The sequence below is a fragment of the Pleurodeles waltl genome, chromosome 3_1, assembly GCF_031143425.1.
Source record: "Pleurodeles waltl isolate 20211129_DDA chromosome 3_1, aPleWal1.hap1.20221129, whole genome shotgun sequence".
NCBI classification, from domain to species: Eukaryota; Metazoa; Chordata; class Amphibia; order Caudata; family Salamandridae; genus Pleurodeles; species Pleurodeles waltl.
The window spans coordinates 794,230,055-794,252,712 of NC_090440.1; the positions used below are offsets into that span (position 1 = coordinate 794,230,055).

Consider the following 22,658-nt stretch of genomic DNA (forward strand, 5'->3'; position numbering starts at 1 on the left):
CAAGCACAAAGAATGTCTGTCAGACTGAGAAAAGGTCAGCCTGACTGACCCCCATGATCCATCATCCAATGAGTGGGGGTGGCAGGCTCAACCCTCCAGGGACCTCAGAGGCTTCCCTCCTACCAGCAAAGATCACCACTGCTGCCTGGTAAGTTTTTATTTTTCAAAGTCTGATGCATCTATGTATGTGTAATTGTATATGTATTACTACGTGTTGTTGTGAATGATTGTGTACATGTGTATGTGCTTGTGAATAGTGGGTTTCTGTGTGTATGCTTGTGAATGTATGTGTGTGAGTGTGCATGTAGATGGGCAAGTGTGAGTATGTATGTGTGCCACTTTCCTGCCCCCCTCCCGCCTGCTCAAACTAACAACCGCCACTGCTTCCATGTAGCAGAGAAATATGGCTGCAAGAAATTGACAACATGCTCTCATGCAGTAATCCCATGTTATGCATCTGATCCTTCTTTTGTCTCAGAGACCACTGATCAATTAAAAAGCTGCATTATTCAGGGTTTTGGCACACAGAATTATTTTATGAGGGAAAGAAGCTTTAAACATCAGCAATGCGACAACCTCCACTCTCCTGTTCAGTTCTACTGGAGGTAGGTTTGTGTGTTTGCTCAAACCAATTTCGTTCATGCTGGAATATCATGTTAGGCATTAGAAAAAGGCATGACAAAAATAAATCACAACTGATTACTAATGGGAAGAGTAAAATCATTTAAACAATATCCCACTGGTAAGGAGGCAGTCTAAAAGAGCTATTCTGAAACAGAAACATGGGGAATCTAGAATGTCAAAAGAAACACCAAGATCTCCCTAGCAAAATTTACATCTTGATTTATTTCAGTTACTGTATTTACAAGCATCCATTTACATTAAAAAATCAATACATCTATATCTGAAAACAATCCATACAGTCCAGTCCTTCTACTAGCGAGGCAGTTATAGAGATTAATATTTTTTTTAAATGTGAAATATTGAAATCTTTGACAATAACAAAAGATTTTCACATTTTGAAAAACAAATATTTAGGGTGGTTTCCCAGCAAATAAGATTTGAAGTTGAGTTTCAATGTATGTATAATTACAGTAACAAGTGCATGTGAATACATAAATTGCTGTTCAATGCGTAGCACCAAAATCCCACCCTGATGCTATGTAGAACCACCAACTACATAGCTTAACTATTTTGAAATCCAATGTAAAAAACAAGACTACAGCACAGTTATAGGTTTTATATAAAAAGTGTCTTATTCATTTGAATACATAAACAACCCACTCACAAAAATGGGTATTTTGTTCAGATGAATAAGGGTCTGCAATGTCACATTTCACTAAGCTATTGTTCCTTTGCAATTCAATATTTGCAATTAAATGCACACCTTTTCATGAACTGTTCCTTAAAGAGTAATTGCAATCAAAAATTAATTCTGTTCTAGAATTAGTTTCCGAAATAAATTCCAATTGGAAAAGCAAATTAGTACCATACTTCAACATAGATTTGAGTAATTGCCCATATGTTACCTCCTTTTATGTCAAACTGAAGGGATGGAGGTTTCTTCAATAAAGGTTGTGGTGTGATGGTAAATGTGGGTATCCGTAGCACAAGGGGGTTAGAGGTCCATTAAAATTGGTGTATTATGTTGATAGCAGAGAACTTAAGTAACAGTATTTGAAGCATATAAGCAGGCGGGTAGGCTGTCAATGCTGCTAATGGCTGGAGATGAGGGGGGGATGGGTTGAAAACCTAGCAACAATTCTAATTTATCTTAACAGAAGCTTATAAAGAAAAGTGTATAATTAAGCTTTACTTGTAGAATAAGGTGGCGCTGGTCTTTTACTGCACAAATGGCAGTCACAACAAGAGTTTACTTCTCACCGTTATGTTGTACATAGGTGTAACATAAAAATCACTTGTGAAGTAAGACAAGCTACAAGAGCATTAATTAGTAAACATATCCAATTGAACGACATTTAAAACTATGAATGTCATTGGAATGAAATTTCATACATTTATACTAAATCATGAAATAAGTAAATGTACAGAGCTGAATACTTTTCTGATATTATTTCAGAAATTACAGGAGAATGGTTATGTTCTTTAAAAAGAAGTGTGTTCTAGCGTGTACAAGTGGACATTTTCAAGACAGGACAGGACACAATGGTTTTGACAAACTGACCTTATAGGAGCTTAGCTGAAATCTACACAGAGCGAACAGTCAACTTTATTCAAACTAGGATATTTAAATGGCACTACAGTGATGAAAACAATATTCGGCCAATGGCATTCCAGCTGATTAACTTTCAGCTTGCATTGCTGAGCAGAATGATCAAAGAGACATTCAAGAACTTTAAACATGTAAAAATCTTGTAGATGCCAAGACGCACATTATGATTATGAAGAAGAGACAAAATGCACAAGATTCTGAATGACCCGCACCATGAGCAGGGTGACTGATGCAAATGCCATGGGTAATTCAAAATCTTGCAGAGTGATGCTAATATATTCCTATATGTTGTTCCGAAAATTAATGTAATTGATACCTTCCAGAGCTCTAAAAAACCTTTACATTATTTGCTACAAAACATATTACCACTATTTTGAAATCAGTTAGAAGATACCCAAATGATGAGGGCTGTGCAGGTCTGAACTTTATATTTCACAATCCATATACCAGAATCTGAATCAAAATCATGTTTAATGTGTTTGTTTCAACAGTTACGACTAAGATTTCATGACTGCAATTCAAGGATTTAGCGAACTAATAGGCATACATGCCCACATTTACATTATAGTTTTTGTGAATGCTGCACAAACAGGATTCATCTTGTTGTGCAGAGTTTGCCAACTTACATGGATGCAAACAGTTACCAATTGTGATTTTTGCCATCAGAAAACTCTGTATACTCACTTGCACACTAGGTTTCGTATGCCCTCTGGTGTTGCAGTGGCAAAGGTAAGGCTGAGGGAAATACCTGGATGTAAATGCTATGTTGTGCAATTCCTGAAAACATGGTGGGTTCTGTGCCTTAGTTAAGCAACCATTTACAGGTTATTCTATCAACAAGGCAGGCAGACAGACAGCCAAAGTCCACAAAGAATCAATCACCAACATTTGTATTTAAAAACTTTCTATGCATCTATGCCCCATCATAAGTAACTGGTTTTATATCGCTGTAGGTGTGTTAAGAACTGGTTTTGTTAAATAAAAAACAATGGAAAACAAAATAAATGAAGCATAATTCTCAAATATGGTTTTCAACCTCTTTTTAAAAGAAAGAAAGAATATGGTGGTTTAACTCTTGAATTCCTAGGTCCGGCCTAATACTGTGCATATCCTCCGCACTCTCTTCAGTCCTTGATTGTAGGTCTATAGAGAACTAACTTGATGATGGCTTCTCAGGACCCCAATCTGATTGATTGAAGCAATGCTAATCTTGTCAATATTCATCTTAATCCTGTATTTGTCCATTGCAGCTCCTCATGCTTATAAAGAAGGGTCCAGGTGTTTTCTTTCCGAAAATTTCCAGTCTCAATATTTTGTAACACAGACTACCTCATTTAGCAGCTACACAAATAAGAAACTCAGCCATTCTAGAAAAATAATAAAATAACATTTTGTTTACAAAAATATTTACAGCACCTTCCAAAAGTCTAACAAATGATCCTTGGGGACCGATTTCCAGATTTCGTTTAATGCGCAAAAAAAAAGGAAAATGCTTGGCCTCATGGAATGCTGAAACCATATTCTGCACACAGAGCATGTACTCCTCATTGTTCGTGCCAAGGAAAGGTTCACAGTAGTTATTTGTAAGGTCTCAAAAATCTGGAAACTTTTGAACGTAATAGCCGGATAAATGATCTTGGGAACATCTCTCTTGACTCTTGAGCTGTATACTTAAAATAATTCTGTGGATGAGCCAAGACATCAAACAAAGCCTTTATAAGCTTCTTGTCCTGCAAAAAGAAAGCAAAACATTTTGCACTCCTTAACCATAAAGACAAAAACAGCTTTTTAAGTTATGCAACAACATAATTATGCGTAGTTCAAATGAACAATGTTATTTGACAGTAGGATTTCAAGAATATGGACAACAGAATTTTATCCACAGTGCACATATCATAAATGTATGGAATTTGTTCTTGCCTTATTATGATGAGGTGAACAAATACAATTAGAATTCAACAATGGAAGCAAACAGTCTTACCAACCATACATAGGAGCTGCAATTTTATCTCAGTGTCAAGGCTTCCTGTCTTGCAGCACACTGTTTGTAATGTCAGTACCTTTAAGTATAAAATATGAGGTTTCGGTACTATGGTTTTTATTAAATTGGCCTTTCTAAGATGCAGAGAGATCAGTGCCTGGAGGCTTATGCATGGTAATATGCTCTATAAATAATGATCATTAATCATTCATTTACCTCAATCAGAATGTGGAAGTATTACAAATGTGTTTTCAGTTTCAGCAGAAAAAGATTTTACTTTGCTTTTTATGGATGAGAGATCTAGACCTTCTGAGGCAATCACTCACAAAAGTAGTTTAGAAATTGATAGGCTTGAGATTTTAGGCTTGAGTGATTACTTTGAATGATCAAGGCTGACAAAGACAGATACCATTTACTGAGCTTTACCATGATCTGTATGAATCTTCAAAAAGAATGTCCTTAATGTGATTTAACTATGGACACATTCCAACACTGAACAATACCAAGAAATAACGAGGTTGTTAGCATTGCTAGTGTGTCAACAAGAGCAAGATCAAGTAAGCCATTTTCTTTAAATTTTACACATTTTACTCACTGGCACCAAGACAATTTACTCAAACTGTTGGCATATTTAAATGCCCTGCCATGCACACTCTTGACTACTACTAGTTATGAGGCATGCAGTGCACATGTCATTTTCAAAGAAAATTTGAAATATATTTAGTCTTGTTACAATTTTAACTGATTCATTAATTGACTGCATTGATATTCCATTGATTTTAATAAGTGATATGATAATATGACTTGCATGTTTTAAGAGTTTGCTCAACTTCTTTAAAAAACAAACATACAGATGAAGCAACACTAAAGATGAGAAAAACATATTTTGTTGTGCCCAAAACTTCAATGAAAACACTGGCCATCTTGCATAAAGTCCGCTGGTTCCCACTACTAATTTTATCTGCTCTAAATTGGTGCAGACTTGTTGTTCTGCTTCTTTTTGTTTTGAATTTGCAGATGGACAGTTCAACTGTGCTAACTTGTAACAGAATGTTTTGAAAACCTAACTTCTCAAAGATAGCAGCATTTATCAAACTACGACAGTTTATGTGTTCGACTCACGAAAAGAGTTGCATGTCGCATACAAATTATTCACATCTTCAAACTGTGACCTTTTTTTCAAACCATAATTTTGGAACTATTGCTGCAACGTTCTTCCATGTAAATGGTGACACCTATGAACATTCTGAGAGTTAAATAAAATCAATTACTGGACAGATACATGGATGATAGTTATGCCAGAAGGACCACTTGAACTCACATTAGTGGCTGCATATTCTGCAGGAGCGAGTTTGGACCCTGATGCTACAGTACCATGAGTTCATAACAGAGGTAACCACCATTCTACCATGTTCAGAGACAAGGAATGAACCAATACAGGTACTAGGTAACTGTGCATTATGCTAGGATGGGGGAGTGGGGATGAGGCTAAGCAAGAAAGAAGTGAAAGAAATAGGCCAAAAAAAAAACAATGGAAACTTCCAAGTCATTTAAGCTATATTAGTAACATACAGCTAACACAGCTATTTTAAATTCACCTGAAAGACTGGTGCAATAAAATCAGAGCAAAGTTAAGACTGTAAAAGGGCACTCCAAATTAAAAATCAAAATAATGCTGATAAAGCCCATGAGGCAATTATCTATAGCACAAGCGCAACTCCAAAGAATTGCAACTAGTTCCCACAATAGTGCTGAAAAGCCCAACTTATTTTACAGAGAGAGAGAGAGAGAGCGTGTGGTGTGTGTGTTTTAACTGAAAAAAACAAAGGTTACAGGGTCGTTATAGTTAGGCTCCCATTTTAAATGTACAAAACCATAGAAATTCATCTGTTATATTAAGCGTTATCTCAAGTAAATATTACTCGTGCCATAAGGCACCTAAAACTCGAGCCCCTGCCATGTAGTTTTTTTGTCAAAAATGTTATTACAAATATTACATTGATATTATCAATGAAGTTATAAAAAATGTCGTAAGTGCCGTAATTTGTGGGTAATTAGCAGTGCATGGTGAGGACGTAAATTAACTATAACGTCCCTGTAACCTTTGTTTTTTTCAGTGAATTTCTGTTTTTTTAACGTATAGTAATTGTCATTACAATCAGTTAATCCAACCACCGCTGCGTACGATGTTGGCTGCAGGGCGTGGCCTGCAGCCATTCCCTGTGGCCAAGCCCTACAACAACCCATACCAGCATGGCTCCCCCTCCTCAGGCCTATATCCGCTCTGGGGACACCATCGCCCGGGGCCCAGCATAAATATTTACATTTTTGGGAGGGCTGAGGGGGGTTTTGGGGGCTGTGCTCCCCCTCTCCCCACCCAGCTGATCTTGGCCCCGGGGCCTGGCCTAAACATATCATTTTTTTTTCTTTTTTTAGGGGGAGGGTGGCCGCCCGCAGGGCCAATTTCACTCCGGGGACCCCATCCCTTGGAGCCCAGCCTAAACATTTCATTTTTGGGGGGAGGGAGGGAGTTCAGGTGGCCCCCTCTCTAGGCTGATCTTGGTCCCAGTCCCCAATCTCCGGGGACCTGGCCTAATTTTCTTTTGGGGGGTGCATGGTCCCCCTCCTGCCCAGGGCTGATCTGAGCCCCTGGGACGCCATCCCCTAGGGTGTGACCATGTGACCTCGATGCCCCCCAGTGCACCCAGGCTCTATGTTGGGGACGGTGGGGGACGAGGGAGGAAGTCTGAAGGCCCTCATGGTCCCAGCTGGATCCCCACCTCCTGCAGGAGCCAGCATTGCTGTCATAGAGAGGGAGTTGCTAAAGCATCTCCCTCTCCGTGAGAGCAGTTTTCTCTGTGTGCCTGCCAGCATCTCCGTGGACATGCAGACATATGAAACCTATGCTCCATTCTCCGCTCTGTTTGACAGCTGTCACTTCATCGTAGCAAACAGCTATGTCTCGGGGATGGGAACCCTGGAACATAGCAGGAGCCGGCCCGGGGGGTGGGAGGGGCAGTCCTCAGGGCTATCAGTGGCTCCTCAAGGGATGCCGCACGGCTCTCCCCACCCCATGAAAATAGCCCCAGGGAGGTAGTGACCCTCAAGGCCTAGGGGTCAGAAAAAGACCCACTTTCTATTTTTTACAGTTTGCCCCGGGGAGGTGGTGGTCCCCGAGATCCCAGGGGGCTGAGTGGCCCCTGCCCACAATGTGCTAAATGCCCCAGGGATGTGGCGGACCCCACGACTGTGGGGGCTCCCACCTATAATTACATTAAGACCCAGGGGAGGGGATGATCCCAGCAACAAAATAATTTAAAGCCCCGGGTAGGTGGCAGTCCCCGGGGCTGTGTATGTTAATTGGCCAATATGAATTGACTCCCCTAGGGTTCTTACCTTTCTTTAAAAAAACTACCCATTGTGGACTCCTTAAAAAGAGAAGGAACTTGACCTCTCTCCCCGACGAAATTATACAAATCAGTCAAAAAATGTACTGGATCAATAGTGAAGTGTTGTAAAATTTGGCCGGAAGGCTTGGCATAGTGGTAAGTGCTTCCTGTACCTCTGCCACAGAAATAACAGAGATAAACTTTTCAGCCTGAGAATTAGGGAGGCATGGTAGCCTAATAGATTGAAAATACTGGGATATGCTTGACTGCAAGGTTGCATAACTAGTTTCGTATAGTGCTTCACAGTGCTGTAAAAAGACTTGGGAGACCTTAGTCTTTTCTGAAACTATTACCCCCGTTACAGAACTCTCTATTTCCCTTACAAACACGGTTTCCTCACTCACCTGTGTAGACCAGGTCAAAAATGTCCCAATCTTTTGGCTCTCTTCATATAATCGTTGGTGATTTGCTCTAGAACTAATAATTTCCTTCAAAAGAAAAAAATCTCTCAACTTTTGTTTGGCCTTTTCGAGATGGTTCTCAGTAGGGGGGAGAGGCTGAAGGTGCAGCTCGAGGCCTATTATCAACCTGGAGGGCTTGATCTGCTGCCTTTTTCAGCTGAGTTATTCGCTTTTTATCTTGCTGCGCCTTATAAGCAATAATCTGACCTCCTGCCAAAGCCTTAGAAGCTCTCCAAATGGAAAACATTGAGGCTGTGTTCCTATTTAACTGAAAATAGTCCTGGGTAAATTGCTTCAATTCAGTAAGACAGGCCTGATTCACTACAAGTGTCCAGTACAGCTGCCACCTGGGCTTTTCACCCCTCGGTGCATCCAGCGTGGTAGACACCAAGAGTGATCAGGAAAAGAGTTGGCCCAGATATTAGAATCCATCCTCTTTAATCGAATGAGCAACTAAGAAAAAAATCTATGTGGGAAGCAGTGTGGTACCACTGTGAAAAGCAAGTATACTGAGAGATATCTGCATGGTAACACCTACATGGATCGATTAATGAGAAATCATGCTTGAACGTATCCACAACCTTCTTAGTATGGGGCTTTTTTGTTTTATTCGAAGTATCCAAGGCTAACTCTCGAATTAAGTCAAAATCACCTACTATAATCAAAGGGCCCACTGCTGCTATGGGGATATTATAAATCTGCAACAAGGAATCTGTGTCATAAGAGACTGGAGCATAATAATAAACCAGATTCAAAGGAGCCCCATTTGCCACGACCTTCAGCCACAGCCATCTGCCCTGTGGATCTCTGATTACATCATTAACCGAACAGTCAAGGCTCCTACCTAACTAAATCGCCACACTCCTTACTGCAAGCCCAGTTGATGCAAAAAAGGCCTGAGAGTACCGTTCCAGAATATAAATGTTTGGAAAGTTATTCTTAAGATTAGTTTCTTGTAAAAACAGTACTTCCTGGGAAAACTCAGCCATCTAATTAGCTCAAATTTCTGTCTATTTTACATACCATTTACATTGCAAAATATAAATCTACTTTACATCCCATTATAACAGTACCTCTTTTTGTCTACAAATCTGTCTATAGCCCTCATAAACCCTGAATTCATTCTCCTAATTTTGTTTTACTATACATACCCCCCCCCCAAAAATAATACCCACCCAAAAAAACACAGTGACCCTCAAAAACTGCTGACCTTATTGAGGGGGGGGGGTTGCCCATATTACCCCCCCACCAACGAGGAGTGCCATGGTGTTGCACCCAACTGCACATGTGATTCAACAATACAGCACCCGCCTCCTCAAATTAATCAGATCACCTTCTTGCCCCTCACCTATGATCGAACAGCACAACATTCAATTTGATTCAAAAGCATAGCTTTCTGACCCCATATTTGTGATTATTTTAAGAAACTCCGGAGTGTCCCTGAGACTAGTGAACACATAGAATTGCTCTTTCACTAACAACTTCAGCTTAGATTGTTGAACTAAAGATGCCTAGGCCCGCTGTGCTCTGAACAAATCCAATATCTTGCCAAAGTCCCTTCTACAGCGCACTGAGGCTGCTGACATATCTGAAAAGATGCAACAGTGGGGTATATTTGGGGTTGGAAAGTGTTTCTTCTCAACTGCTCTAGCCAGGATACGTTCCTTGATATGATAGTCAGAAAAATTGACAAAAATGGTGCAAGGATATTTTGGGCTAGAGGTGCGTTGTGGTGGAAATATGAGCTCTTGTTATGGTTAAATCCCCTAAAAAGTCAGGCAATTCACTGGATTTAATAAAAGACTCCACCAATTGAGGTACCTGCTCAATGTCACAACATTCTGGGACCCCTGTGATATGTAAATTAGTGCGGCATGAGTGATTTTCAAGATCCTCCATCTTATACTCCAGAAGACCCTTTTGTTTCTCAAACAGTGCAATAGTTTACTGCATTACTACCACTTTATCTTCCAGATCGGACATCCATGTCTCTGCCTCCTTAAGCCTCCCTGGAAGCTGCACCGTATTTTCTTCAATTTTGGATAGTTTCTCCTGTAGCATAGCAATTTCAAGCGCCTGTGAGGCTTTAAAGTCCCTTATCACAGAGAGAATCATATCATGCATTGATTTAACATGGTGGTCCTTGCTAGCTCAATTCCCCCCCTGTGCCTCGATCTGCTGTGGCTGCTGACCCTGTTGTTGTTCGTAAACCTGATCACACTGGTCAGGGTTGGGTGACCCACAGCTAACTCTGATGACAACTGATTTTGAGTTTCACAAAGCTCAGACTCAGACTCTTAACACCACAGTCTGTTTTAATTGCTGCGAAGTAGGCTTGCAAATAGATTGCTGAGTCTCTGTTGACTGGGGCGCCTTTCCCCTAACTCTGGCTTCTACTTCTGTCAGTTGTGGAATTGTAAGTTCTTCTTTCGATGTCTCCCCTTTGTGAAAAGGGGATAATCTCTGGCTTTCACGTAGCTAAGATCCGTCGCCACCACTGCTTCCATTCCTAGCTCATTATTTGAAGCTTCAGTTTGAATCCTTGAGGAAGGAACCAAAACATTGTCTGTCCTATGCAAATCTCAATTCTCAATCTCAAACACACAGGTTAGACTGTCGCCTGCACTTGCTGCCATAGTAGGTCCAGATCTTGGGAGAAGACTTGGAATAGCCTGAGTGGTGGCAGACCTGGATTGTCTAGCATGCCTTTTTGCTCTCTGTGCAATGGGGGAAGAGTTCAAAGCACCAGCTGCATTTATTAACTTTGATTGCTGCTTTCTCATTGTAGCTCAAACATTTAAAGGACACATACGTTTAAAGGACAAGGACAAACGTTTATAGCCCACAGTGTTGATTGACTTATTCTGGGTTCTGCAGTCCAGACTAGCCTAATTAGCTCACTAAAAAGGCGCCTGATGGAAGCGCAAGGTGGTTTCAACTTCAAAAGAGCTTGCAGGACTGAGGGAGGTGGGGTGATGGAAAACCTAGTGCAAAGCGCCTTTAACTCCCTTTTTAAAGTTTTTTGTTTTTATTTTTTAATTTGTCAGGTCTCGGTGTATTGCTCCCTTTCCTTAACTTTTCCACTTCTTTAAGGACCACACTGAACTTTTCACCAGACCCCACCTCTAGCCTCTATCCTCCAGTGCCGCAATCTATGCTCAGCAGACTTAAGGCTGTACACAATTCAAAGCAATACCAGATGCTCCCAAAGCAGCTGTGTGGATGTGCGCCCATCCTGACTCCTTGCGGTCGGCCACACTCGCCTCTGACCACATAAGCAGAATCCTCGTTGCAGCAGGGCCTGGTTTCCACTTGGCCTCCCATTGGTCATGCCTGCATGCTGGCACTCTGAGAAATGAGTTTGCCCCTTTTCCTTCTGCAAACATTGGAAAGATGAAGAAACGGTGGATGAACTAATTGCCGTTCACCGCAGCTTGGTAATCCGCTCCGGATGTGGCCATGGTTGAACGCCGTCTGCCACAATGTCAGAGGGTGAGACTGGTCACGCACACTAGTAAGCGAGCATGTGGGCTACGTCTGCCGCCAGCCTTACCCGATTCATTTAATTGGTCCTTATGCAGCCTCGAGTCGCACACATTAGCAACTGCATGTTCTGAAATGCTAGGACAACAAACACAAAAAAGGTGACCGGAGGAATACTAGACAACAGTTTTAACCACTGGCAATTGCTCTGGGTAGCATTCCAACCCATCGAGATGTTCCTAGCAGCATGAGAGAAACTGTTTAAAAGTTTTGCTAAGCACAGGAGAGTGCAGATGTAGTCCATAGGAACTTCTGAAGAATATGATGTATTGGTGAGTCCAAGGTCTGCACCTGAAGGAAACTATTCTTTAAAAGGATGGTTGTGCACAGGTTGAAAAAACAATTCCAAGAGTTTACCAGAAGCAGGTGAACAATTTAACCAAATCATTGACCTACTAACTGAATACAGAGGATGCTTCTACTCAAAGGTACAATCCTGTAAAAGCAGCTTCTGAAAATCTAACATTTCAAAGGAATATAGCATTACATTCCTGTGCTGCTCAAACGCCTTCATCCCTTGCCAGTTGTCTCCAGTGAGGCTCATTTGTGCCTTTTTCAGGTCCACTGGCATAGACAGATCCTGTGCCTTTCCTCACATAAACATTTACAGATATCACAAACTGTAAAGAACGCCATTTTCAGACAAACATAGAGCATATATAGCTCACTATCATGTGCTACATAAAAAGAGGGCCCTAAAGGCAACTCAAACAAGCGAGGAAAGGAAGCAGTCTAGAGCAAAAGATCATGACGGTGTTGAGGATTGACAGCACGACTGCCAAAGAACATGCAAGTTGAAAACACATATCAGATACTCAGTAATCCACAGCACAGGTTTCTGGGTAGGAGACAAAGAAAGTTTCAGTCCACAATACTAAGTCTTCCTAAGGGCACTGACTAGAACTAGCGGAAAGAAGAAAAACCACAACCACTGTAGCAGTACCAAGCACCACATGAAGGAGCACAACTGAGGAACAGGCAGACATAACACTGGCTGGGTGGATGATAACGTAGTTGAGGAGCATGGCCCGATGTATGGGATACCAAGCAAGTCCGATATATTCTAAACTGTTCTCAGCTGACACTCCGATCTTGCTGGTTTCGGAGTAATTTCTGATAGATGCTTAATCCACAGCTAGGCAGATGAGCTACATCACAAAAGTGAGTTTAGGCATGATGAAATTTATTGTTCATTTCCAAAGCATTTCGAGTCTAATGGTGTCGTTTTGAAAAACACCTCCCCAAAAGGAAACCGTAAGGCAACATGACTTTGAAAAGCTGATGGGAAAACAGTTTTTTTTTATTTCAAACATATTTCACATAAAATAAAAATAAGTTAAAAAAAGGGGAAATATCACCGGGTGGCAGCTTTGTGGTTACAAATTGTTTTATTCTAAAAAAAAAAAATTAGAACTGTTTGAGTGCTTCCTAGGAGACAGGAGTAGAACATATTTTTAGTTTTAGTGCATCTCACAACAAAGTATGATTATTATTAGAATAAACAAAAGGTACTCGTGGTTTAGAATTACTGTTAAACTGAAAACAGATGGAACACAGAAAGATGACAAAAAGAAAATATAAACGATAAAGAATAGAAATATAGAAACATTGGCAAAGTACTGACCCACAGTATTGACGCCCTTCTTTTTAGGTGGATATATACATGTAATAAGGACAAATGGAGGAGAGACAGTGCCTGCAGTCAGGGGCATTATGCCAACCCCTGTGTCACGCGAGGGCTCAACCCTTCAGGGGACCACCAATTCTTCCAGGGGCTGCTCTTATGCCCAAGGCCACTGAATATTTGTTAGATGTGGGAGATTCGCGGTACCCTCATCAAATGCTGTAGGGGGCGGGGCATCATTGGGCGTTAGACCTCTGGTTGAAGTGGTTTGACCAACTGCCTCATGATATGCAGTATGGTGGGCAGAAGCAAAATGTAAATTACAAATTAACTGACCAATGAATAAAAGGGCTGACTCAAACCACTCATTGCACGGATCTATTGTATATATTTTTTGTCTAGGCCATTTGAGTCAATGTTCTTAGCTTGAAGGTTTGTTCAGGAAAATCGATGCAATAATTTTGCCGGGGTGATATGTTGTATGAAATTGTTCGCATGAAATAAAAATAACCCAAGACGTAGCAATATTTTGGTTATTCACTAACAGCAGAGTGTGTTAAAAACAGAAAAGAACAAATGCATATATTTCAGCTCTGAAAACAAGATCAAATGTTAAACGAACAGATATTAATTCAGGAAACAATTTTAATGAAAAGGCTTGCACTTGTTTATCAAAAATACATCACATCCAGTGAGTGAATTTACCTTCAATATTTCCTGGTGGTTTTCTGAGGCATAGAGTCTCCCATCCCGAACAATGTCCTCTATGAGCTCTTGGTAATCCTCTGTTGTGAACAAAGGACAAAGGAATTAATTCATGCAGGAATAAAAGAAGTCTAAACACACATCTTTCATGATAAACATCCGGACTCAGTTCAAAGTAACCACAACGCCACTGCACGGAAGTATTTATAGACTGCCCTAACTCGATTTGATTCCACTTCAGAGCATTTCAGCTTTCATTCACAGACAACATAGCAAAGCCAGAAGAGGAGGCACGATACCAAGTGTTGTATGAATGTTTGCCGAGTTTGCATCCAAGTCCTTGACTCTTATTTCCGGAGTTTCTCAAACTGGTGCTATCAGACGAATGCACCCACACTTCTGTGTGAATGTGTATATTTGCGTCCACGGTGAAGATGCATCTTGGTAGTTAAGGGAATCTTTTCATTCCACAGGAAATCACATTTTTTACAGTTTTTTTTTTACTTTTCTCTCTCTTGACCGTTTTGTGTCATCTATGCATGAGACACTGTGCAAAATGCAACCATTACGTGAACGTCAAATTTGGTACAGCTTGGTGAAACCGTTCAAAAGCTGGAACAGGAGCTGTAATACGCGAGTTTTCAAATTCACATGCGCTCTGCTATAGGCATCTTTTCCGACAATTAGTAGCAAGCCACTGACAGTCCACCAAATGTTAGTAGCACAGTGGAGTTTCTCAATTTACTCGGTTTGGTTAATGTCTGTTCTGCCGTTTTGGAGATACTAGCAAACATGCGAGTGTCCAGTGCGCCCGTGCGGCCTGTACACTGTAAAATGTTTATGAATCTTGGAAAAAGTATGGAAAATCCTTTGAGAGCAAAGGAATTTCACAGACCTTTATATATACAAAAGGCACCTCCGCCCCACCCCCTGTGTTTGTGAAAATTCAGAGGAAATGGAGATAAAAAACAAAATGCGAAGCGGGGGTGCGGGGGCTGCAATAAACTTCAGAGGAGGAACCTTCGTCCTGTCCACTTGCCTAGAACTCTGCCCAGCCTGACATACTGGTTGGGGAGAGCACACCCTAGCCTTGAGAAGCCAAACACCACCGCCACTTACTTCTCAGAGTAGGACATCTTGTATGAGTTGTGGAAGGGAACCCAAGTTTCATATTAAGCAGCATCTTCACTGAAGTGGAGGGCCAGCTTGGCCGCTCGTGGCATTTGCAACCCTGGACTCCCTTCATTCACTCAGTCTGGGCACAAGGCAAATACCAGCACTGGCTGTCGTCTGTAAATCGGAATGTGAATATTGATAGCATAGTGGACTCAGACAGCATGGTCGAGAACTAGGCCATGAACCTTGAAAAGCATATATCTGAAATGTACATTCCGGGGGGACATTACATAGAACTTGGTTAAACAGAATACAATTGTATTCAGTGCCAGTTGTGGCTGGAGCCTGCTGCTCTATACACATTCAGCCAGTTCAAATGCAAACACACTCCTCTCCTGTCAGACAGATCTGAATGCCAACCTCTAAATTAACCCCCGATCCATATCCTGAGGTGAACCTTATAACTTAATAAACACTTCTTCTAAACTGTCTGGTGTTTGCAAAACAATGACAAAAAAAACCAGACTCCTGAATATAAATTAGTACGTTCCTTGCCAAGAACAAAATTATTTTCTGCAGTGAGAATTGAAGATTACATTTAATTGAAATGCTGTGTGTCTGATTTTGCCTTGAGCCATTATCCCTCGCCCTATTTGCTTTAGCATCTAGTTTTGAGCCCCGCAAGAATTTTGATTTTATGCTAAAGAACGGCCATCGTTTATCTTCTGGCCAATGTTAGAGCCCATGATTTCTGGGAGCTTTTAAACTATACTGTGTTTAAACAAGGCCTCTCCCATTTTCATCTTTTAGTTGGCTCTGGAATCTTCAAAACAAGGCAAGTGTTTTCTTGGAGACTAGCATTTCAAGAGCTGCTGTTCCATCCAGGTATTTGTAGAGTACGATGGATGAGATTCGAGAACTTTGTAGCCATGAAGAATCTTAGTGCCAAGTTTCTGCTGGAATCTCTGATCAGAGGATTGAAGCCACATAGCATTAATTAACTTAGAGCAGGTAAGTCAAGTAGGCAACAGTCTGCAGCTTATCCTAAAACCATCTCCTAATACTTTCTATGCTGTAATGTAAACTGCTCCATGGGAATGCAACACACAGCGGACTGCAGTAGAACTGAACTTTGTTTCCAACAGGGAGTTTCACTGGCTCACCGGATTCGGTGGGGCAGGTCACACAGAGCTGTGCACAGATACAGACTTCATTCTTGATACAGTGCTGTTAGCCATTCACCAATATGAAAGTGGCTCAATATAAAACACATAGGGCCTGATTACAACTTTGGAGGAGGTGTTAATCCGTCCCAAAAGTGACAGTAAAGTGACGGATATACCACCAGCCGTATTACGAGTCCATTACATCCTATGGAACTCGTAATACGGCTGGTGGTATATCCGTCACATTTGGGACGGATTAGCACCTCCTCCAAAGTTGTAATCAGGCCCATAATGTTAAACCAAATTTGTTATTAACATTCATTTTTATGAAAACCATAATCATCAATTATTGTGGTAAAGTATCACTGAATAACTTTAATTTTCTACTGAATATCTTACAATGATGGCAGGAGTAGCTATAGCAAACCTGCCCTATGTTTTCTAGACAAGTACCAGTTTTATTATGCCCTCATTTTAGATTACAGCTACCCCATGTGGTTTAGAAGAGGATGTCGTAAGACAAGATGACATAAGGTTACATTTATATTTAATTGAGACTTGGTGTGACTTGATGCATGTCAGATAGGTCTTAATAAGTAAAACCATCTAATCTTGAGAGAGTGTTCTTTTTAACCATATTGAAGAAAGGAAAACAGGTAGACTACATCTTGAGAATCCCTGACACAATACGCCGTAACACATTTAGGGAGGTCGTAACCACCTATACACCTGCATGTAAGCTGTCGATACTTAACAAGCTGTCAAGTGCTGATCCCCTTGGAATAGCAATCAAAGGCTATGACAAAACCTCACTGTGTCATAGTGGTAAAGGGCCTCATTACAAGGCTGGCGATCTTGAAATTACTAGCCTTGCAGTGGCAGTCGGCCCGCCGCACTCCAGGTGGTCCGACTGCCACATTACGATCTTGGCAATAGGACCGCCAGGGGACTGTCGTCCTCACCAGGACCATAGTTCCCGGTGGCATGTGGCAGTCAGAGTCATGGTCATCCACGGCATCACTGTGTTCAGCGCCACCGCACTGATCATGAGTCCAGTTTGCACCAGCCTTTCCATGGTGGGCTCCCCCATCATGGAAAGGCTAGCTGAAACACAGTGCAGAGGGCGACGGGGGGCCCCTATACTGCACACGACTATGTTGTGAGCAGTGCAGGGGCCGCGCCTGCCCAGCATCCTCTGCAGACAGTGCACATTCCGAGAGTGCCGGCTGCCCCCTCTGTGCAACAGCATTGGCCTCGGCTCCATGTAGAGCCGAGGCCAATGCCGCCACACTGTTTCCGCTTGGCTAAACGGCAGAGACCTCTGATTTCAGGGGTTTCCACCAGTCAGCCCTGTGGAAACCTTGTAATGGTCCCGAGGGATGGGGGACCGCCAAGCTCAAAGAGCCCCAACGATTTTAAGGTGCTAACAAAGAAGGACTAACTTGGGCTTCAGATCTCAAATAGATGAGTGTCCATAAACAAAGGTTACTATACTTTAGTAGGAGAAAAGGGGTACCGACATTGTGGACCTGGATTTTGATTTGTATACATAAACCCCACTGGTTCATTAACCAGTGTATAGTCATTTGTTTTGCAAAACTAGGGTTGCCTTTCTTTCTCTATTAAAAAAAGAGCTAGCTAGGGACACTAAGCTTTACTGCTACTAGGGCATTGAAGTTCAAAATACTTCCGTTACAATAACTCTGGCCAACAAAAACCCTGGGATTAAAGCTGCAAGCAGGCCCTTCTTGAAAGTGCAGAAACTGAAAACATCCCTAAAATGGTGCTTTGTTACTCTAGGGTAAGACTCAAGTTAAAGTCCCTTACAAGGTTCCATGTAGAAAATGAAAGATTCAATGTAGCCATACTTTTTAGGATCTGTGGTACAGCGCTAAAAAAGGAGGCCATCTACAGAATATAAATATACAGTTTGAACTTAACAGCCAGCGAGGATGGCATTGGTCACCATTTCTGTTTCACAGGGTGATATTCAATGCAGGCACCAAGCATGCATACCCTCGTAAAAACAATCCATCTCTGTAAGTTCAACCTAACTAGCAACAATGCAGTTAGGCTGAAGAGATTAGGGAATAATGTAAGATTCATTACTGCAAGTCAAAGTCTTATTCTTACCCGTCTTTATTGTGAGGATTGCACAAATCTACACTATCATATTCATTTATATTTGCATATAAACTGAAATGTGTAAAATATAACTACATTGTAAGTGAGAAAAGTACACATACTGTAATGGTTGGCCTCTGCAGGTCTCAGATGAAAAAACCCACATTCCGATAGCTATTTTCTCTTCAGTAAATTTTGTATGCAATCTTAACCTCATCAGCGAGTGTTGAAATACCATTGTCAGGGTTGATCAGTTGTTTCTTCTTATAATGTGTATTACTGTCACCTATCGACCTTTCAGTCAGATTCTGTTTAATTTGTTTGACTGAAACCTACAGTTACAAGGCAGACCTAATATCAGACTTGGATTTAAAAATCAATCCGCTATGGTTAAGACATTTTCTTAGAAAGGCCTGACCTTAGTTAGAGCAGTGCCAAAATGCATGAATCATAAGTCCCACTCTTGTTTACATTTCAAACATATGTTTTTGTTCAGTAAATTGAGACAGTACACATAAGAGGGTCCCAATATGCCTTGACTAGCTACTTAAATTGGTTAAGTGGCGAAAATCCAATCTTCGGAGGTGCTGCGAATGAAATAACATACCAGTAAGCTACAAAACATGGTCTTGTGCAATAAAGTGAGCCTGAATGTATTCCTGCACAGGGCCATCGGCTAAATCATGGATACTCAAAGTACAGCCCGTGGGCCGTATGCGGCCCCCCTGGGCAGCTTTTTACTTGACTCAGCACTAACAATAAAATGTATTAAATAGACAGGCAATCTTTAAAGAAACCAAGTAACTAGGAAGTCCTGCGCTTAACTTTGGAAACACCTTCTTTTTTAAAGACATCTTGCAGCAAAGGTGTAATGACAGTCTCTTCAAAATTCAAAAAGTGTATTTAGTTAACATGAAGAACCTTTTCACCTTAGTACAATTTATCATTTTAGGGCATTGAGAAATATTCATTTAAAAGTGATAGGTTTTCAAACATGAATTTAGAAGCAATAATTCTTACCCCTACCTTGACAACAACGACAAGAGTAAATTAAAGAGGCAGGCCAATTGTTATATGCACTTTTTGTGTGGTCTGGGTTCATGTATTTCGAGGTCCTCTTATATGCAATAATGGAGAAAAAGGAGGGAACGTGACATTGAACAATTTCCTGGGATCCCAAAAAGTGGAGAAGCTAGGATTAATCCCAAGTATTCTGGTTTCACATTGTTCAATTCAGCCACTAGATGTGTACACTTGGCTTTCTCTACATCTACCTTACTGCCACTTCCCCCACCCTCCTTGCCCAACCGCCACCCCCCTGCTGGCATCAATGCGGCCCTCAGGTCCCTCACAGACCAAACATTTTTGCCCCTGGGAAAATGTTTGCAAGTACCCATGGGCTAAATTAACTACAAAACCTAAAGAGGATTCGCTCTCTATGAAGGAAGTTTGTTTCATTTGAAAAGTCTTTGGTTTCTTCTAAGAGTCTAAGGCCTTGGAATCCAATGGGTGACCGAAATTCAGTGGGTGCCCTTGTCACCAGAAATTCTTGACCACAACCAATCCTTTTCAAAGGACTGGCCCCCATGGGAAATCATACTGGATGCTGACACATTTCTACAACATTTTCTTCGTTCACTCCCTCCACCACCCACCCACAAAAGAAACTGGGATCAGCAACTGGTCTCTGTACTTTATTTGTTCTTACTGGGCAATGCTTAACGGATCCCCGGCAGCTCACTGTACTGGACAATATGACTTTTGACAACTGAAAATGTTGGGATTAGCAAGTCTTTTGAGAAAACTGAGTTTTGTGTGAGTTTAACTGGCAATTAGTTTTTCTACCATTAGAAAGAACCTATGACACATCATTAATCTTTGCAAATAAATTTGTTGTGTGCTGTGTGTGTGTGTTGTGCCCCCCTATACTTTACATCAGACACTCAATTGTATTCACCTATATTCAGAACACTTGCAACATCCTATATGTAATTTACAAGGGCTCCCAACTTTGGTTGAATGCAGATGAGTAACTGTCTTGATTGTTGTAGGACCTTAAGATGAAGCATGCTACAATCAGGAGAAGTTCTATGTGCAAAAAACGATGATCTGTGTCTGGTTTGTCTCACTATTCATATAAGCTTCCGCTTTTGTAATTTGCTATACTTTTTGTGGTAGGTGTTAATCATAGGAGGTTTTTTTTAGCAAACCTGTATTCACCTCTCTCTCTTTGTGTTTCTCAAAGCTTGATTTGTCTGGCTGGCGACAGGCTGCTGTTGTCCAATTTCTACTTTTAAGACATCTCATTAATACATTTTATTTAGATCTAAGACACAATGAAAATACCTTACTGACTATAACTACCCAGTGTATCTAATAATTTTCTTGACAAAATCTAAACACTTATCTGACTGAACTGGTTGAAAGGCATTCTGAAAGCTGTTGACTTACATTCATTTATTGGAATGCAGTTGTCGTATAGCTGGAGTCAGAACAGAAGGGTAGAAAGGCCTTGATAAGAGAGAGACAATCAAAAACAACTGAACCTACAAAATTCTATTAAGAATACACCTCAAATACAAACTGCAGATCTGCTTACTTAAAAACAGAGTTGTATTACTTATTGTGTGCAAGGACTACAGAAATGATTTCCAAACATAAAGGGTATCACTATGGAGAAAAGTCTATTGCCACGTTAGCGTAATATAAATATTTCGAACAACTTCCACTATGGTTTTGATCACAAGAGCCCTGGGATCAATGTGATATTCACTGCACTCATTAAACACTAAAAAAAAGTGGGGTTTTGTATTTAACTGGTACAATATATAGTACCCATTTCGAGTTTTGCCAGTAGAATAGTGAACAACGTGGCTTTTGCTGTTTTATTCACCTAAATCCACATGTCCAGTATTTTGTTGGTCTTTTCACAGCATAAACATAGGCAGGGTCGCTCTGCTGAAACTTACCTAGGAACAAATCAGAGGGGTGAGGAATTCTGATCCACTCATTCTAGCAAAGGTGCGCAAACAGGTGTTTGGATGGGTGTTGCAATTTAGGGATTCACTCTTAAGCGAGTCCTACAAGCCTACATAAACCATTTGCATTGGTGATTGCTATTTTCTGTGTGTTTAGACTTTGGAATAATAGATGAAGACGTTTCAAGCAGACAAGAGGCTTGCCGCACTGATTGCCCGCTCCCAATGTTTGATTTTTTATAGCCTGTCCAGGTAAATACCACAGCTCACAATTTTGTTACCCTGTTTCCCCTTCAGTTTAATCCATCTTATTTTCATCACACAACTTTCTTGTAGAGTTTCAGAGAGGGCCTCACGCCTTAAGAAGTACACACTATTCTGCTTCGTTTCCCACATTATTTAGACCATTAACTTTCTAGGATCTCCCCAAATTTTCATATATTGTCTCACTACTACGTTTTATAACTGAGCTTCCCTGTAATATATAAATGACCCATTTGCCATTGGGTAGTTATAGTTAGGTCAGCTGTTCCATCGCAAAGCTTATTTTGTACTAGTTTGTGCCTAAAGAGCATCAGAGAGGGGGGCCATGTGGCCCTACTTCTCTATAAAATATATGTGGCCCTCGGTGCTGGGATCCCCAGGACCATAATAGGCTCAGGAGGGGGTACCATTTGTAAAGCTCCTGTATGCTGGAAGCAGACAGTGTTTGCTCTCACGTGGCAGGAGATTAAAAAATGCTCCTGCAAAGTAGGATAAAACACAGGTTTCCCTGCCAGTGCAGGCAGGGAACTTCTGTGTCCTGGGGTGGGCTACCTGGGACCCAGTATGTGAGTGTTCCCCCCAGGATGGGGTCCCCAGGGCCATTCAAGGCTCAGGACGGAGGGCGGAGATCTAGCTTCCTGCCAAATGTTGTATAATTCAGTTCAAAATTTATGCTGTAGCCCTTCTTAAAAATGAATATGGAAAATGCATGGGGATTTTGCATTTTGGGACCCCTTAACTCCCCCCCCCACCTGGCAGATCACCCTGAAACAAGCAACAACAAAAAAGTAAGAGAGAGAGTGAGCGAGAGTGTGTGTGTTTGTGTGTGTCTGTGTGTATATCTATATGTATATATTTCAGCTTGATTTGTAGTGAGACAGCTGGATTGTACCCTCTCCTTTAACATACAGTACTACGCTTCATCCATTCCTTCCCAGATACATTCCAAGCTAAGAGAAAAATTTATGGCCTTCAGACATTAGCATAAAGACTGGACCAATTGGGACACCACAGAGAGCAGCAGGGAAACTCATCTGTATAACTAATCTCCTGAACAGGCTGCCCGCAACAAGA

At 41.2% G+C, this 22,658-nt stretch overlaps 1 protein-coding gene across 7 annotated transcripts in view; it reads right to left on the bottom strand.

Moving 5' to 3' along the window:
• Positions 1-827: 827 nt before the first annotated feature.
• The window catches only part of SCUBE2 (signal peptide, CUB domain and EGF like domain containing 2), a 369,914-nt gene continuing 348,083 nt past the window's right edge, over positions 828-22,658 (bottom strand). For 6 of the 7 annotated variants that reach the window (XM_069223650.1, XM_069223648.1, XM_069223647.1 and 3 more), the window contains 2 exons: positions 13,937-14,016; positions 828-3,963 (listed from right to left, as the gene is read on the bottom strand). In XM_069223650.1, the coding sequence (XP_069079751.1) occupies positions 3,811-3,963; positions 13,937-14,016 (233 nt within the window). In that variant the 3' untranslated portion in view covers positions 828-3,810. The remainder of the gene's footprint in view (positions 3,964-13,936; positions 14,017-22,658) is intronic. The other variant, XM_069223651.1, reaches the window with a different exon arrangement.